General features: G+C 35.2%; 1 protein-coding gene across 5 annotated transcripts in view; it reads right to left on the reverse strand.

The window, feature by feature from the left end:
* Positions 1 to 20238, reverse strand: part of Sgce (sarcoglycan epsilon) — a 72660-nt gene that overhangs the window by 51946 nt on the left and 476 nt on the right. For 2 of the 5 annotated variants that reach the window (XM_048340044.1, XM_048340045.1), the window contains exon 2: positions 4865 to 4972. The exons of the other annotated variants lie outside the window; for them this stretch is intronic. In XM_048340044.1, coding sequence (XP_048196001.1) covers positions 4865 to 4972 — 108 coding nt within the window. The remainder of the gene's footprint in view (positions 1 to 4864; positions 4973 to 20238) is intronic. 5 annotated transcript variants of the gene reach the window in all.

Consider the following 20238-nt stretch of genomic DNA (forward strand, 5'->3'; position numbering starts at 1 on the left):
TTGAAGCAAGACCTTTACAGAATCCATGTATTAAATACGATTCAGAAATAAAAAGTGTACAATTAAAAATATTAATTCCACTTGTGTGTTATATGCACATGAGTTGTCAAATCAAAGTGGATGTGCTGTGTTGCATAAAATAATTTCTTACATGGATATATGGAAAATAGATTGCCTCACTTAAACAAAGAAATATATAGACTAAAGAAGATATTACCCTTAGCACTAATTAAATCAGTTTAAGACTATTACAACATGCTTCAATAAGTAACTTTCTAAGGAAAAATTAGTCTATTTCTGAAAGCATTTCAGTTTTATCAATTTGCTTCCCATAATCAGAGTTTTAAGATATTAAAGGACCAATTAGGAACCATCACAAAGGTGCTTCAAGACAAAATTAGTTAAATAAGGTGTAAGTAATTTAAATACCCCAACTGTCCATAAACATTGCTTTATAGGTAGGTATTACCTGAAAAAAATTGGAAAAGAATGATGGAAGGTATTTTTAATTTTGCCTTATGAATAGTACTGAACATCCACCTAGTTAGCATAGCTTTTAAAATATTGTTGTACCAGTCTATTTTTTTAGTGTGTTTGTTTTAATCTATTTTTGTTTTAGTCTAAGAAGATAAGCAAGATCATTCTGATAATTAAACATTTGAAATACGGACAGGAAAAATAAAACTTCGTGTCTTTATTTTACTGTTTGTCTCTTTATGAGACTCAGAGCTCTTGAAATACACAGCACTCGAAGAAGCCGTGACCAGTTCATCCAAAATGATTACAAGAGATGAATCCCTTTTGCTGTCTCTGCCTCAAGAGAAATCATTTCAGGGTTTGCAGAGCCTTACATACTTATGATTTTCTTCCTCGTTTATTTTGTGAACATATTACTAAATCAAATTAAAATTAAATTATTAAAACGGATGATTACAGAGAAATATTTTAAGATATCTTTATATCCAGCCAGGTATGCAACTTGCTTTTATTTTGTGTTTTATCAACCTAATTTAATAAAGACTGGCTTAAACTCAACAGCTTTTCTCAGCAGTGTGCCCTTCACCTTTGAGTTTACACGACATCAAAGTACTGCCTGGCCATTCATTTGGGGATGGCCAGCTATTGTTTTTGTTTTAGTCACAGGCAGTCCCTGCCAACCCTGTGCATTTGAGCCCAAGGACAGCATCAGATTGGTTTTTATCTCTAAGAGATATGATTATTTCGCTCTCTTTACAAGAGAACTATTGTTTGGATCTTTTTTTCCTCAAAAAAAGAAAAAGAGCTTCTTGATTATTTTTCCCCAACCAAAGACACTTAATCTTTTTAACTGGAATTAAATATTTGTTTTATTATTGAATGTAATTTTCTCTTCCTTTCTTAAATGCCAATGGAAAAGGAGTTGTACACCATTCAATAAATGATCAATAAAACACTGGTCTCATTGAACACTGAGAAGATGAAAAGAGTTTCAGAGTCATCCTGACTGGGCATGAAAATATGCAGATCAGAGTATTACTTCCTACCCAGAAAAGGTTGAGTCTTTTGATCAACCTAGAATTACTAATCATTAGTACCAATCAGACTTGGCATATGCTTGCTCTCCAGAGGATTCATTCCTCCATTGTAAGGCAACCCAGAGGAACGAGACAACTCATTCAAACCTAAGCCAAACCTCAAGCCTAGCAAGAATCAGTTCTTGAACCAGGTAGTCAAGTCATTCATCAATTTGAAAATACAAGAAAATACATTTGATGGTTATATATTCTACTATTACATACCACTACAGCAGGCCAGTTGTGCTGCATACCTCTTTAATTTTTTAAATTATCTCTCCCTTTTGAATGAAAAACTAGAATCTCACCAGATAATCCACATTCATTACTTCATAAAGCTATCACAGTGTAACTGTACACAATATAACTATACACTGTATACTTTAAAACCATGTGAGATGTTGATCACAATTTCAAACCTACTAGTCTACAGGAACAAGCAAATCTGAAGGTTAAAAAGAAACAGTTCAGCCCATTTAGGCAGTTTCTCTTGCACATAGTCCACAGAAGACCTAGAACTCTGTGATCCTTCTTGACTTCTGTCACCCTTCAGAAGCAAAGAAGTACTTTCGACACTGGGGACATTTTCCATTCTTCTCTAACTGGGAGGGAGGAGAAGAAATCATCTATTAAGATATTCTTATGTTCATAACACATTTCTTGATTGTCAGTAAGCCAAGAAGTCTCGTTCAAGAAGGCAGATCAACTTATCTAAACTCACATACTACTTTATTCTCACAAATATTCAGTTAGAATTTAACATATAGGTTGAAAATTATTAAGAAATATGAACACTATCATACTGACTTTGCTTTAGTTTCTAAAGTTGATTAGTAAATTTAAGGCTGTGCAATTTTAGAATGAGAGTTTTCCCAAGTAGGAAAGGAGAATATGAAAATGTTTAAGAAAGGAGAATTCAAAGATATTTAAGTGAACTCTCTATAAGCAAAGGTCAAATTCGTTTATTTCAAGGGAAAATTGAAATTCTCTTCCCAGGAAAAAAAAGAAGGAAATCTATAGAGTGCAATTAATGATTTTTATAGCCACTGAATGTATGTCAGCAAGTAGAATGATGTCAGAATGTTGGTCCAAAGCAAGCTCTTCAAAATCTTATTTACAAAAGAGATACTATCTCATTCTTGTAGTTGAGACTATTATTGTAAGAGAAAATTACATTAAAATATAACTGTTCAATTTCTTTTACTATTTAAACGTTCTTAAAATCTCCTGTGCTCCCTTTGAAATTGCAACAAAATGATGACTGAGATTCATAGTCAAGAACAGAGCAAAGAACATTTGATGACTGATATGCCATTTACAATAGCATCAACAATACCATCAACAATAGATTGCAATATATGTTACCATTGTTAAAGCTATGAAACAATTTCCTTTACATAATTGGTAAAACATAGTGCTTTCTGTACAAGTTATCTTGGTAATTCAGAAATATAAATGGGTGACTTATATATAGGATGAGGAGACCAGGAAAGGATCAAATGAATCAAATGAAAATAAATAGGAAAGTTTTAAAAATCATGACAATTTAAACTGGTTACTCCAATAGATTTGAGGAAGATTGTTCATCTCTAAGAAATACAATTATTTCTCAAATACCAAGGAAAAAATAAGTTTGAAAACCATGAAATTTGGGACATAGGAAAAGATGGGGACTACTTAAAGAGATTCAGAAGGATGATCACTAAGAATAGCACCAAATAAGGACAATTCAGCTAGTTATGACAGTACTCTTGACAAACTGGACAGGAACAGGAGTATGTCCAGAGGGGAAAACAGTTCTACATATAAAGGTGAAGACAAGATTTACGTATTTTTTAAAGGGTAAGGATATAGAATAAAATGGTGTAAAGCTGAGAGGAAATCTCTGAGGATTCTCTCTGTAGGTTCCAAGAACAAAGGCAGGTCCCAATTCCTCTGGAGATGACAGAGTACACGTATATTACGGATAATACTGAGGGACACCTGGGTCCCCAAACTAGAAAACAGAACTATAGAAAAACAGTAAGAATGGATGTGCCAAGATTGCTGAAGGCTCTTAGCTTGGTCAAGCCACCAGCCAAAAAAGGAAATCAGATATGATTCCTTTGAAAGGACTAAAGAGAATTCACTAGAAATATCTAAGCAACATCTGGAGAAAAGAACTATGGAGCTATAGGTTTAGATTTTGGAACAAGTTCATCTAGTGATTTTTAAAAGAAATGTTTGTGATCTTTTCATTGGAAGTTGCTGTCATGAAACACTACTTACTGTAGATACTAACAATGATTGAGTTTGTTTCAAGATAGCAGGGAAAGAGATATACTGGGAAACTTTGTTGCACTGTAAGGCTGATCTGGAGGTAGAAGATTTCAGCTGAAGAGTAATTTGGTACCAGCTACCAAAGGTTAGTGACCTCAACTTAAGAGATGTATGGAGAAAATAAAGTAAGCCAGGAAACACTTCTATAAGTACTCAGTAAATTTTTATCAGAGAGTAAGGTCATTTTTCACATAGTATTAATGTTCTTATAAAATTACTGTAACACTGCTATTACTTTTAAGGACACTTTGGTTTTCCAAAGTTAATGAAAGAAGGATACTATTTGCTAACATTCATGACCACATATAGCCAAAATCTGAGGGGGAAAGGAAGATCAATGAAACTGAATGATCAAGAAGTATTAGGTGATAACTAAAATGATAACTGAAATTTTGAAAATAACTAATAATCGATTATAAAGTAAGGCTTTCTTCCCCTAATAAAATGCATTATCTCAAGGGTTAAGAAAAAATTTATAGATAGGAAATAAAAATTTAGAAGGTCAATATCAAGTCATCTTTCAACTAATTGTTAAAAGCAAAACATCAATTTGGTTGTGAACAAAAGCCATTCCAAATCACATAAAATATTTTATGATTTTTTTCTAAGTTTACATAAATACTACTTTAAAATATGTCTTAGTCGTGATTTTTAATGTTCTTAATATTATACATAAACTGTAATAGCCATACTTAGACAATTTGAATAAGTGGCAAGTAAGTAACTGGATCAGGGGCAACATAGGTTAAATCAGGAATGATTTTTAGTTTTTTAAAAAGTACAAAACCAACAAAAGAAAAATAATAGATTTAATACATAGGATCATAAGTTTTAGAAGATTAGAAAAACAAAATTTTATTTTTCAGATTTATTAAACACACACACATACAAACAAACACACACAAACACAAGCCTAAATTTAGAATGAAAGGAGTACTGGAAGTAGACATTTGACTCTCCAAAGGGGATTTATAAATACAACCTAAACTCACCATGTTTCTTCCCAGCAGCCATTTTTCTGCTGATAATAAAACTGTTGGCCTGTTTGGTCTTCCAGTTAACTGTTCCATTTATGCCATCAGCACAGCTTAATAAAAATGCTTTTTAGAATAAAACAAATGCACAAAAGATAAAATTAATGTCAAATTAAAATGACTATCATAGATCATGTACTATTAACTGGGATCAGGTCACTTCCAGCCAAACTGTTTAATTCTAGTCAACAAATGTTTGGTGCATGTCAGATAGATAGAACATTGTTCCTGGCCCCCAAGGAGCTTACAATCTAGAAGAAAGGATAATTTAGGTACAGAGATGTGTATTATTCAATAGTATGAATAATCACAGTGGTGGAGAGTATAAATACAGCAAGAACAATTCTTTGAGGAGAACAAGAAAGAAAGACAATACTCTGGCTAAGAATGGTGCATTAAGTAACTTCACAGTTGACTTGGAAAGCATTAAACTAGAAGCAATGATTAGGTTTCAGAAATACTACATAGGGCCTAACTCATTACGTTAGGGGAGCAGTCAGTTTGAAACTAAAGGGAATATAAAGGTGTCACCAGTTACAAAGCACCAAGGAGATATACTGACAATACTTTTTTTCACAATGTATACTGATACAGAGTTAAAGGAGAATGAAAGATGGCTTTGAACTTTTGATGTAGAATGAGCAAAATCAGAACATATTAGGAAGCCTAGAAGAAGAGTCATCTCAGGAGAAAGCTGATGAATTCAATTAGGGATATGTTAAATTTAGGGTACCAGCTAGGCATCCAGGTAAAACCATCTAAGAAGATGGGAATAGAGCTGTGTTTCAAAAGAGAATATAAGGGTTCCCATTGAAATTGTTTCCAGAGAAATGACTACAAAAGCTGAAGTCTCAGTGCAATTCCTTGGAGACACTATGTACCCAGTTAGCACAGCTGAGCCTTCATGTACAATGTAATCTCAAGCACATACACATTTATTTTGCTGATCCATTCACTCTGTACCTCTTTATCCAAATTGTTAATCATACTTCTCACTCTCTGAGTTTCTTTCCTTACCTTTCATATTGTATATATCTGCACAACATTTGTCTTACAACATTGGCCCTCCCTCCTATTCTCCATCCCCCAACCATCCCAGTTGTTTCCACTGGCTCTCTCCTATTTTATCTCATAGATATTTTCTAATTTCTACACCTGAAATGTAGTATTAAAGCATGTATACACAGTAGAAGGGACAAGTAAATGCAGAAAATGCACTAATAAACATACTGGCATAGCAAAAGCCAAAAATTATTCGGCAAAGAAATCAGAGGTGGTCAGACAAGAGGACAACTGACTCTACAGTCATAAATACCAGTGGAAGAGAGACTAGACGCCAAAGAGAGTGTGATCAACATCTTTACTTACTGCAAAATGGTGAAAGGAGAAGGGAGCTTGGGGGAAAATGTTTTTGATTTGAAAAAAAAAGTTACTGGTAGTTTGTTGAAAGTGGTGAGAGAAGTAAATTACAAAACGTCAAGATGGGGATGCTGATACTCAATTAGAGTTTCAGCACAGTGATCAGATAGACTGAGGAAGAAGTGGAAATAAGAGTTTGTTATTTTATAGTATAGGAAAACTTACATTTTGTACATAAGTTCTAGAGAAGATGTGTGTAGAAAGAAAAAGATCAAGGATAAAGAAAAAAGAGTATAACTAATGTAACACAATCCCCCCAAAATCAAAATGTGTAGTATCAAACATAAAGATGACAAATTAAAAAAAATTCTTTCATGTGTGAGAAAGTAGAGACAAGTGAAGACAAAAACATAATTCAGTGGGACACAGTAAAGTTACTGCTAAAAGAGCTCCCTACTTTAATAAGTTAGAGACTAAGTATGTTTCAAACTGAATTTTCAGGACAACCATTAACTTAAACTAAATGAGAAATGTCAAATTCTCTTCTAAAATGAAAAAAAAAAGACAATTCAAATCCCACATTATTAAAAACAAACAACAAAACATCAGGTGATTTATTTCACTGACAATGACAAGTGGAAATCAAGGGTTCTAGCACACCAACAAAAAAAGCTGTTTAATTGGTACTCATTTTTAAACTGTTGTAGCCTTAAGAATACTAGTTTTATCTATTAAATGACCAATCATATGAATCAATGGTTGATTCATTTAATAACTGAAATTGTTCAGTGATTCAAATCTAATGAAAATCGTAGGAATTTACTAGTACTTTAAGCTAACACAAGATCAGAAATGTTTTTGTCTAGGCTTTTCCTGATTGTTGGGGGTCCAAAAGTAACATGTTGGTAATACAAGAATCACCTGAGTACTCCATAAAAGCACATATTCACAAGTACCCTATAAAGGTACATGATAAATGTAGACACATATTCATGGCTCCACTATGGAGTCTAGATAGGTGGGTTACACAATTTCATCAGGTGATTCTCACATATAGCTATGAATTCCAAAAGATCTACATAACACAAAGCGATATACATATTTGCCTGGTTCACTTACGTGTCACAAAGGTTGGGCTGACCTTAGGACTGACATTCCTACCCTCCCACCTTCAATCACTCTAGACAAACAGCCAACATGTGACAATGAGCAAGTCACTACCAGACAGCAGGAAAGTTCGGCCTAGGAGAGACAGGAAGCATGTGGCCAAATTCTTCTCTGGAAATTTTCCAAAAATCATTATGTATAGGGATCAGACAAGATACATTTAGATTTAATTGTTTCATATTATTACATCCTGAACAAGGTGCTTTTATGTAATTGTGTAATTCAATCCTTACATGACCAAACAAATTGATTGACATGCTTGATGATTACAGAAGCCTAATCCTAAGGCAAAAAGGAGGAAGTCCTGCAGGCAAGCAGATATCTGTCCTGGGCTCTCCAGTTCTGTGGACTAGGTCATCATCGTAAAGATTGACAGGTCAGCGTGCCCAGACAGCTACTCTTTCAGTCCTTTATTTATTCTAGCACAGGGATTCTCAGACAATGTTGTATATAAGAATTATTATTCAAATTTTTATATACAAAACTACTAGTATTCAACTTTAAGGATGATTTTAAAGGATTTATTAGTATAACCTTAAGTCTATGGAATTTTTGTCTTGCACTCTGCTTTCAGAACCCAATTAAGGCAATGTAAGATTTAACATCACTGCATGTCTTTACCTATGGAACACATCATTGTTGTTCTATCCTAGTCCTATATAAGAACAGCCTAGTCAGCTTGTGCAGGATTTAAAACACAAATCTGACTGGTGTCTCAGTTTTTTTTTTTTTTAAATAAGGTAGGGTAAAATAGTTTAAAAACATCTCAAGTAATAATAAATAACTTGCTTCAAGCACATTCATTTTTAAAAGTTCACATTGATTCATATAAAACCTGACTGACGACAAGAAGACTGAAATCCAATAAATCTAAATTAAAGGATAATTTTACAGCTCTACTCACCAGGCAATGTTACTAAAGGCCTGGCACAATGCTATGGGTAATGTATCTACTCAACCATTCAAATTTTATATGGTGTGAGAAAAATTTCAACAATATGGAAATATTTATTTGCTTTTAATTGTGCCTAAGATCACAGATGTATTTTCACTAACATCCTATATAGAAAATTACTGTAATCTGTACAGTGACAAATAGACAACATTTGCTTTTAAAAAGTAGTCATTTCCATTTTCATTAGAGGACTATTTCCTATGAGAACAAATATGATTCAATTTTTAAAATATTTGTCCTGTATACAACTTATCAAGATTATACCTAATGTGTAAAAAAAATGTCAACCTAATAGACTGATAAAGACTGGCTCTTGGATTAAATCCAAAGATAACAGAACATCCTCAGAAATCTTAAAAGGAAGTGAGAGAACTCTACTGCACCCACCACAGTTTGTAGTTATTCATGCTGAATTTATACCCAAGTGAGATTTGCTTTAATTCATAAATGCGAAAGCAAAAACAAATAAACAAACCACCATGTGTCCTGCATTTACAGTGGCCATACTAAGAAAACATTCACACGATTTAGTGGAATATCACTGTATACAATTTAACCGCCCTTTCAATGCTTCCTCTCCAAAATAAGCAAAGCCTAAAAGAATACAGAGGTGGCTGGCATGGCCTCAAGTTCCCTAGAAACCATACCATAGCTAAAGTTTGTCTTAAGCTTCTGTGTTTCATTTCAAGTCTTGTAGCAGCACGAATACATTTCATGTGGCCTCAGGCAACCACTCTTGGAAGAGATATTACTGTTTCACAAACCTGAATAATTTGCAGACTGGGGGAGGAGAGGGGTGCTTTTTAATAAAAAGCAATTGAAGAGCTATGAATAGTGACTGATTGCTGATGAGCTAATCAGAATGTCAAGGGATAGAAATAATAAATAACTTGCTCAGACATCACTGTCCAAGTAAACAGCAGGATATGCCAAATGGAATTTAATCTGATTAACACACTCACCTTAGAACCAAACTGTCAAATCTTTCTCTGTCCACTGCTTCATTTATCTCTTTTTATATTCTACTTAAAGAGGAATCAACAACTGACTTTGTTTTCAGAAGTTGGCGGTGCAGTTAGCATCTCCCAAATTCTCTTCCCTTTTCTGTCATCCCCTACAAGTGGCTGGGTTGCTCCTGTGCTCCTGACAAATTTCATCATTTATTAACCATCTGAAGTAGGTATTGTTAGTTCCATTTCACAATGAGGATAAGAAGTCTTAGGAAATTATATACCATGCCATGGATAACGTGTTTAGAAAGGAGCAGAGTTGGATTCTGAAGCCATTATGTGACAGACTATATCACCTGCTCTAACTCTACTGCTAAATATTTAATTAAAAATGCAACTTGTAAAGAATGTATTTTTTAATTTGAAATACATTATTGTTGTTACTATTGTTGTTGTTGCTACTGTGTTATCTTCATCTATTTCACTATCTGGTAAAAAAAAATACATTGTACAACACCTGACTTAGAAAAACCAACTGACAGCATCCTACTGCAGTGCAGTAGAAATTAACTACATGCATGCAAAAATCAAAATAAAAAAACAATGCATAGAAAGAAAAAAAGGTAAACTATTAGTAAAAATCTATGCAGAAATAAAGCTTTCCTAAGAACTGTCCACTAAAACTACTGACAGCAGGAAAAATGTATTTCAAAAAGAAGTAACAAAACTTCAAATCAAGAGTGTGAGAAGAAACACCTTCCAAAGAGTTAAAACAGAAAAGTCTAGTAGGGAAGAATATAAGTAGTTATTTAATACAACAAAAATTCTGAGAACTTTATAATTTTTTTAGCAAAATTAAGTTAAGATATAGAGATTTCCATGTGAAATAAAATTATAGTAGAGAAAAGGAGTGTTTACTCCCTGAAGGCAGAATATCTGAGTTTAAGTTCCATTTTTTATACTTTTGGCAAGTTAGTATATGCCTCTGACTCAGTTTCCTCATCTGGTAGGGAGAGAACAGTACTCATATCAAAGAGGTATTATGAGTATTAAATGAGGTATATCTTGAAAATGAGGTATATTTTCTGACATCCCTAAAGAATGGATCTATTATATTTAACAATTTGAAGAATTATTGAGGAAAAATTGGGATTTCTTCAAATACGCCTTAAAAGAATAAATCTTCAAATAAAAAAATTGGAGATGGCATTATGTGCAACTCTTTTTCGTAATCACAACACATGAAAAATTATACTATTTCTATGAAAAAAATGAGGCAAACATTGGAAGCACCTTGGTAGCAGGACCAGGCTCCAACTATACCAAACTCAGTCATAAACACAGCCTCCAGAAGGGCTGAGAAGATAACATCTTCCTGCACTGAGTCAATGCACACTAGTTAGGAACTACAGTTCAACCTTTTTTGAAGAAAGCCAGGTACTAAGAGAATTCTATTGACATGCTTACTCTGTTAACTCTCTTAAACTCTTAGGTATTCATTCTGCAAAAACAATGCTACCAAATAAAAATGCAGAGTGCACAACACCCAATTTTGCACTAAATATAATTTTATTTATTTATTTATTTATTTTGCCAGTCCTGGGCCTTGGACTCAGGGCCTGAGCACTGTCCCTGGCTTCTTCCCGCTCAAGGCTAGTACTCTGCCACTTGAGCCACAGCGCCGCTTCTGGCCGTTTTCTGTATATGTGGTGCTGGGGAATCGAACCTAGGGCCTCGTGTATCCGAGGCAGGCACTCTTGCCACTAGGCCATATCCCCAGCCCAGCACTAAATATAATTTTTAAGAACTGAGTGAAAAAGTACATGTCCAATGTAGGAAGTGTTTATTTGATAAAATAGTTAGTGGAGAAGGGATGGGAATTAATTTCTCTAGTTAGTCTTAAGTCCTTTGCTCAAATAGCTGGGGAAGAAAAGTTTGAGTTTTTTCTCCCAGAAACAGTACTATCACAGAAATGTTGGATGAAAAAGATGCTTAATAAAAAGGACATACAATATATTCGGCAACCATATATATCATTAAAATTTAATGGCACACTCACCAAATGTGGGGTTGTTAATAAAATTAGTAAAAAGTAGAATACAAAACAGAACATACTCTTTGAAGCCCAGCGTAATAGTGCAATCTAGTGGAAAAAAATTAAAAAGCAGTGTTCAGATGAGATACTGAATTAAGACAGTAGAGAAGTAGAGCTATAGGAAACATTTCTGTTCAAACTAAAATATAAAACGATGCCTATATGATCTTTCCAATTGAACAACAAGCTAAAAGAAAAATATTTTCCCATTACATGTTTAACTTAAAACATCATCAATCATCAATTTTCTTTACCACAGAAACCATGCATTCTAGTTGTAAGACAGTTCTACAATATAAAAAGTGCTCTCTCACATCTGCATTGTCATGATACCAAAACCACTGCCTGTGGTTAATGATCTTTGCATCTTTCAATAGTCTAGGCATATGCAACATGTATTTGGTACACAGGAGTACATACCCCATGCTTTTCTTTACATAATGTGATTCATACTGTTTTACTTACAATATATCGTGAACCCGTTTAAGAGATTATTAGATTTTAAGACAGTAATGCTTTCTGTTGTGCATCTCAATCATAATTTATTTCCTATCACCTTGAATTCAGCCTGATTTGATTAAGATGAGATTTTTCTTACAAAAATCTCACTTTTTCATCCTGTGAATAGCATTAAACTTATTCTCATGCAGATTGCAGATATCTAAAAATCATCCTTGACATCTCCTCCTAGTAAACTCAACTGCAATTGCAATCCAATACCTTCTGTCATTTTTCCTCCTCAAAATGTCCCTCCTGTCTTCATTTATTCACTATGGCAGCCCACAAAGTTACCAACTCTATCTTAGATGAGGGTAGCCTTCAAACTGTGATCTCTTCAGATTCCATCTAACCTTTTCTTCACAAAGCAGCAAAAGTACTCTTTTTGAAATGCAAATCAAATCTTGTCCTGCTTAAACCCCTCCGAACACTTCCCATTGGTCTTAGCATGAAGGTGGCCTACTGGGTCTGCACAATTTGCTCCTTGACCTCTCTAGCCCCATTTCACACTGTCTTCCTCCTTCTTTTTCTCCTTTATCCTCACTAGATTTCTCGCAGTACTTTTTATTTGACATGCTTTACCTGCCCCAGGGCCCCTGTACAGAAGTTCTGTTTGCCCCAATATACCTTCCCCCTTTTCCCTCATTAATATTTACACATCCTTCACATCTGTGTGCTTCCAAAGAACATTCCTTCCTAAGCTCCCAACCCCACTCTGGCAAAATCAAACTCACAGTCCTTATGTTTTTTAATTTCTGTCGGTTATGGGGCTTGAACTCTGGGCCTGGGCACTGTCCCTGAGCTCTTCGGCTCAAGGCTAGTAGTGCTCAACCACTTGAGCCACAGCACCACTACCCAAACTCAGAAGTTCTAGTCATGTTTGTAGCGATTAGCATAGTTCTAAGAGCACACTTACACCTGTGATGATTTGATTAATCTTCACAAAGATTAGTCTGGAAAATATTATTTGATATTGTCAACATCACTCCCATAATAAGTTCTATGAAGACTGGGACCATGTATCCCCTGGCATCTAACACAGGATCTGAAAAACAGTCAACATCTCCAAAAATACAGAAGTGAAAAAAATCATTCATAAAGATGACTGATACTTTTGCAGTTTTTCATTACTGCTACCAATGCTATAATAAACATCCTTAGCTGTATCTTTGAGCCCTGTCATTAGTTTATCTATAAACTAAAATTTCAGAAGGAAAATGACTAGGCACAAAATAATGTGCCTCTCAGATTTTGATAAGACACGTAGCAACCTTTTCTCTGCAGCCCCAGTCTCAGATTAGAATCAGCTCTGCGGCTACAGAAAATAAGAGATGTCAAAGGTACTATGTTGATTAACTGTTGCATAGGGGAGAAAAGCTGGTATCATTTTACCACATAGTGAGAAACACTAATTTGTTAAAGAGGAAAAACATAAATCTTTGGGGATAATTTTTTATTTTCTTTTACATCCAGAGCCAAAGGATCAACTATATTTCTATGACTTATACTGAAGAAATAGAGAACTAAAATCTTTCATTTTCACAATAGGAAAATTAACTGTGATCTCTTCTTTTAGTGTGCCAGTGAACTTCCTCATCTCCATAATAATCAAAGTGGTGACCAAATGAATGAGTGAGTAAAAGGCTAAAGAATGGGGAAAGAATTTACACCAATGCTGCCTGACTCCTAAATACTTTTCTTTTTTAAGGAGCACCTTCCATTTATCAGCAAAGAAAGTCTGTCTTTCTATGTCATAGCAGATGCTGTGGCGATTCCCGAGGCTCGGCTGCCAAGAATCTATTCTAAAAATCTGATTAGTCTGAGATAATTAGATAGAAAGTGAGATGTGCTAAAGATGAGTGGTTTTTAAATAATAAAATGCATGTGAATCATTGTTGTATAAACAATGCAAACAATCCTTAGAGAAAGACATACACACAAAAATTAAATGTTATCAGAATGACCCTAAAGGGAGAAGAAAAACACTTCAACTTTTACTAATGTATTAATGTATCTGTGAATATAACAATAAGCATGCCAGCATGAAATTTGTGAAGCTACTATTTATCAGTATAACTTCTTTATTTTTTAAAAACTTAAATGATGGGGGATTACTGCATCCCAAGCACAGGAGAACATTCAAGCAATTTTAAGTAGCCACCTGCCCATCAGGTATGTGTTGACAAGCCAGAAACTCACTTTGAGTATTTCTCTCTGGGAAATATGAACTCGACCCAAGAATGCCTGTGGCATCTCCAACAACTGAACAACTGGGAAGCCAGCCATGGCTACTTGCCGTGTGTATTTATTACAACCTCACATAAGTGCCTGGCACTTATACAGAAAGGTCAAATAAAAACATGAGAAAGTTGTTCTAATTAAAAATACACTTCACACAGTCAGAGGAAGAATAACTCAAATTCTGACCTAACAATTGGAATGAAAGAGAAGGTTCTGGGTGTACAGCAGGAGTAAAAGCAGCAGGAAAATAGTTGGTAAGAAAAGATGACAGAATTGTGAAATATTTTTTCCTTCCTCATACTTCTCATCCAAGACCCCCTAGTGTGCAAAGCTCCAGGGCATAAAAGGAGGACAGAAGTGCTATACAGAAAGGGGGTCCTACAAGGAGTTCTCTATCCTCCACAGATTCATTTTTTAATTATTTAAAAAAAATCTTTAAGTAGTTGCACAAAGGAGTTATCATTCAACAAATCAGTTTATGAATGCAGTGCATTTGATCTATGTCACCCCTTTGAGTAAACATGTTTTCAAAGTTTGACATGACAGGCAAAATAACAGTCAAGAGTCAGATGGATAGACAAGAAAAAAATCTGCTCCAAGTCATGTTTGAGACATTAAGAAAATGTTCCTGAGGCAGTCAGAAACCAGGCTCCTGTGTGCTAAAGTTAAGGAAACACTGAGGTAGAAGCTACTGTTGATCAGAAGGTTGGTTTTTGCTATTAAAAAGAAATTGTAATTCTATTACAAGGAGATCCTCTATCAATCCCTGAGAAGCAGATTGCTGAAAGAAGAACTTACCCCCCCCCCCAACCATTTCCCCCTTGGGAAGAGACAGTCACGCACACTCTGCTGCCCCGTCCAGTGGCAAGCATCTAGCCTGCCCAGTAACCCCAGGTAGCCCAGAATCCCCCCAGCCACTTTGCCTAAGAAGCCAGATCCCAGAAAGAACAAGAAACACCAGAAAAAGTGACCCTAGGAAGCAAGTTAAGATTATGACACTTTACAGGGGGAGGGAGGGTGGTCTGGGGTCTGGGGTCTGAGAATCTGTCATTTTCTTCTCAGAGTTCTACATGTGACATGAAATGGGAAAAAAAGAGAGCATGTGTTCATTTACCCTGGTATAGCTATTTTCTATTTGTAAGAGATCAACTAACAACACATAGGATCAGCATTTTCAGTTTATCAGGAAAAAAAAAAGAGAAGTGTTTCTACCACAACTATCTATGTTGGTTACATGAAATGTTGCTTGTGGGTTTCAACTTAAATATCATGAACAATTCTATCATTTTAAACAACAGCAACAGATGAGTAGATTTTCTTGACCTGCACTATTAGAAAGGTCTCAAGTTGCAATCTCTCTGTACCTTCTACTCACTAATGTGGGTTCTGCTTTTCAAAGCAAAGAGAAGGGAGTTTATGTCTCCTCCTCTGCTCAAGTTGAACACATTCAGACGCCCTCACTGTCCCTACGGATTGTTCTGGAAGTTGTCTAATTTGTCAATGTCTTTTTTTAAATGTGACAGCCAGAAATGGACAGACAATTCTACAGATGTGGTTGATTAGAGCAAAGGACAATTAATTGTTGTGACATAGGAACACTCTAGTATTATCAGAGTCTAACTCTGATTGAAATTTGTTTCCAGTCACATCATGCTACTGGTTCATATTAACTACCTTTTTCCTAAAGAACTGCCAGTATACCAGCTCATCTCTTTTCCTGCACCACTGTGTATTATGCTGTGCATTTGCTGCTTTATCTTTTTATTCACGGCATAACAATGCACGCTACTTAAAATGGTGTTTAACTCTAAATTCTGTTATCTGTTTGTAGCAGCTATACTTTTCTCAGTCATCCATGATTTTCAGGCAAGCTTCTAAGATCTTTGTCAAAATCATTCACACAAATGTTAAGCAAGAAAAGATCCTGGGCAAAGGTCTGTGACCCTACCACGGCTACCCCCTGACTCAAACCCAGTAGCCGACACACCTGGCCAGTGCTAGCTGCAGCCTATCTTCCTCGTAACCATTCTACTAGTTAGCTTATATACCATTTCTCATGTAAGAGCAGCCTGAAGCCTTAACAATGCCTCCACTAAAAGCAAGACTGGCTTAGCCTTCAAAGCAAAGTATAAAACATCCACAATATTAAAATTATGATACTATCCAAAGATGCACACACAGAGCAAAGTATGGGAGGGAAAGCGTATCCCTGAACATGTGTTCTGCTGTCCAGTTGTAGAGACTACGGGTGTTTATTGTCTAATTCAATATTGTCTGTAATATAGTTTACATTGGTAAAAAATTGTAAACACTAGAAATTATGAAGAGAGGTTTTGGTTTGGAAGAAATCCATATGAAAAAGCTTTACAAGGACCAAATGCCCATCTGCTCAATCAACCTGGAAACCCTAAGTAGAAAAACAGTCTTTCAAAAATGACTTGTTGATCTCCAGAAACACTGGCTTCTTCTTTCTTCCCTATATCTCTCTCCTCTTTTAACTTTGCATTGCTGTTTCAGATTTAATATTTCTAGAACAATAAATAGGTAGAAACTGGAGAACTGGATTCTAAAGTTTAGCAGAAGTCTAGATAGTACTTGTGTCATCTGTCTGTCGCTGTTGGAAAAGTCGGGAAAGCATGGAAGGAAAAAATCTTTCTGTGAAGCTCCAGACCAAAAGAGAGTAAAGTGTAAAGGTTCCTTCTTAGTCTAGAAATTGCAAACGGACACATAAACCCACATCACCTATTCACCTAGCATACTTTTTCATACCACGAGTAGAAAACAAGACAAATGATAAAGTATGAATGTAGACATTTAAAGTAGAGAATAAAGCTGGGTAAATTTTAAGGAAAGGGATCACCTAGAGCAAGTGGGGACAACTAGTTTTTTGTTAAAAAAAAAAAAAGAAACAAAGTGGCCAATTTTTTTTTTAAAGAAAATTCAATCTGTAAATGCTGAATTCATCATGGTTGCGTCAGAATATTTAACTTAAAAACATTTTTTAACAAGCTAAGATTTCTTCACTGTTTCAGTATTTTGTTTACAGAATGACTTTCATCAATGGAAACCCGGTGTTATAAACTGGGCACAGTTATCTCCTTGAGGTTATCTCTAACTAGTTTTTATGGTGTTTTTCCTTATGATTTTTAAAGTCTGTGAGACAAGTGAAATTTCCACTTGGCTTAGATATGCAATTTGCTCACCATGCTAGAAGTTATGTTCAATAAGTGTGGTAAATCAACAGCTGTTAGATTTATGGCAAAGAGTTATAAAAATGGATAAAATGAGCAATAAAAATACCAGCTACTATCTGACAACTGAAAACTCCACTAGGCTTAGAAATTATTTTTCCCTACCACATTAGAAACTAAGTCAAATACAGGTGGTATGTCATCACTATAGCAAATTATCCTTTAACAATGAATAAAATGTCCAGTTACGATTTGACATGAGAAAATCCTATTTTGTTTTGAAATACAATTTTCCCACCTCTCTAAGACATACCCTAAATGCATGAAATAAATCAATGTCTTCAGAGATATATGACAAAATTTCATCAAAAACAGGTTAGATGTCCAAACAGAATGACTATTAATATCTGAAAATGAAAATTCCACTTTGTATTGAAATACAATTTTCCCACTATACTGGAAGTTAAACACAGGTGTATATATAGCAAGACCTTGATAGAGCCAGAATCCAATGCCCAAGCAAAAAGCCAAGCTATCATTCAGTAAATTAAATAATGCATACTAACTCTTGCTTTATAGTTAACATTCTGTAAAAGGGGAAGGAAACAGTCAACATCGGGAACAAATATTTGAGAAAAACCTAAAACTCACTTAGACACTATATGTCAAAACACTGGCTAGGATTTCTATGTACTAATAGCTGTTACAATTCTATTTGGTTTTTCAAGTTGTTTTCATTAACACACAAAAAAATATGAAGTGTCTCTTAATGTCTGTTAATTTTTTATATTTTTTGTTGTTTCAGAGAGCAAAAAGTGTTACTTATACTAGTTACCTATTGATATTGGTTTTTTCCCACCTTTAAACATCATGTTTCTAAGTGAAGGGATTTTTATATGTAGAAGAATAATTTAAAAATTCCAAGGAACTATATACCAAAGTGATAACTAAGTATATATGTTATAATAGTGAGACTAGAGGAAATTCTACACATTCTCTTCTAAATACTTCTGTGCTGAGGTTGTTTAAAATTTTAAGTAGAAAAATTAATGCCATTTATTTCCAAAGAAAACTGAAATTTTCATATGTAAAGGCTAATTGGAAAGAAAACAATTGGGGACCATTAAGTTCACTCCATTTCCAATTTTTATAAAGTATATCCCATTAAATATATTTTTTAGCTATCTCCGTAAACATAGACAAAGTCTGAAATACGAGACTATATATGACCAGCATCATTGCAGGGTGAAAAGATTATAGGTGATCTTGATTTTGTTTACAGTTTGCTGGGGTTCTCTGGAATTTAGACAATGACTTTTATCGTGATAAAATAGTAATGAAGTCTTTTAATTTTATTTTTATAAAAAAATCTAACATGTTGAAATTATTAAATTGGTCCAAAGTTTGAAAGTCTTAGGTGGTGGATTATTAAACTTGAATTTTCTTTATTTTTATCCATTTAGTTTTAATCTGACTTTTTAGGGGAAAAGGGTGTCTCTTAATTAACAACTAGGTGGGGGTAACTTTAGATTTTTAAAAAGATGCTAAGAATCAAAGCGCGGCAGTGACCAGAACAGTATTCTAACCAAACATAAATGTCCCAGGATGTTTCTATCTCGTAGACATGGCTCAACATTTGCAGATTAAAATGTACAGACACTGGCAAAAAAAAAGTATAATTGTGTTCGTGTTGGAAACCCGCACTACACTCATTCATATTTCCCATTCTAATAAGCTGTAAAATCTTGGCAAATTCACTGAGTTTTGCTCACTCCTAGGCAGGCTCGCGTTCTAAAACATGGTTCTTCCCAACTTGTCATGTACAAAAAGTCAAATTCTCACCTACCCTCTTCAGTATATATATATATTTTTTAAATCTACAGCAACGCTACTGAAACACGCTCAGATTTGGTCTCCACCGAGAAATGTGTTTCATCTGTGCTTTAGGAATCTAACTCAGTTGCAGACAATTTGATTTCCCATGTTTAAGCTCAGTTTCTTTTCACTAAGATTCGCAAGAGATTGTCAGTTTTCTTAGCGCCTGATACTCCGAGCGGCTTACGTGGAAATGCTTGTTTTTATAGCATCCTTCATCATCAGTATCTTAAGAGTCTTGTAACCCACTGTAATATTGTATATAGTGATATGTATATAACTATACTTTTAAATTCACGCAAATGTTTGGGGTCGTGTCTCAGCAACCTGCTTCCAAGAATTAAATTGGCGGCTGCCGTGACTAAATGCATTCTTTGACCCTACAACATTTAGGAAAACGTATTGTTGAAGGGAGCAAGCCCAGGTCCCTCACTTAAATGTGGTAAACACCACTGCAAGTCCGTGGCTGGGAGCCTCCAAAGCCCGCCAAAGGAGGCTGGAAGCATCCACAGCTGTTTTCAATTGTTTTCGCGTCCTCAAAATAGTGCGTTTGGTGGGGGCAATACGTGCCTCGTGCAGCATCTCTGGCCCCCAACCCGGGTTGACCCTGACCTGAGCGCCCCATGTTGGCTCCCAGCCTTTCAAGACCCCGCTTGCCTGCCCGGTAAAACCTAAGAAAAATGGGATTACGGACACCCGAGAAAATGCGTTTAGAAAGAAGGGGGTGGGGGGGGGGAGAGATTTGGTCTTTTAAATGTCACCTTTTAATGCTTCCCCTCCATCAAATGCAAGAAAAGGAGAGAAAAAGATGCACTGGTGTAGATAGGGATGAAGCTTGACACCCATTTCCTTTTGCCAAGGAATCACAATCGAGGGGTAACACTCCCCTCCCCCGCAAATGGGGCAATGACCCCCAAATCTTTGCTGTGGGGATCGGGAGAGGTCCATTACTGGGGGGGGTGAAGGGGGGAAGGGTGTTGGAAATGGAAATTTTAGATAGA

Source organism: Perognathus longimembris, chromosome 2 (assembly GCF_023159225.1).
Source record: "Perognathus longimembris pacificus isolate PPM17 chromosome 2, ASM2315922v1, whole genome shotgun sequence".
NCBI lineage: Eukaryota > Metazoa > Chordata > Mammalia > Rodentia > Heteromyidae > Perognathus > Perognathus longimembris.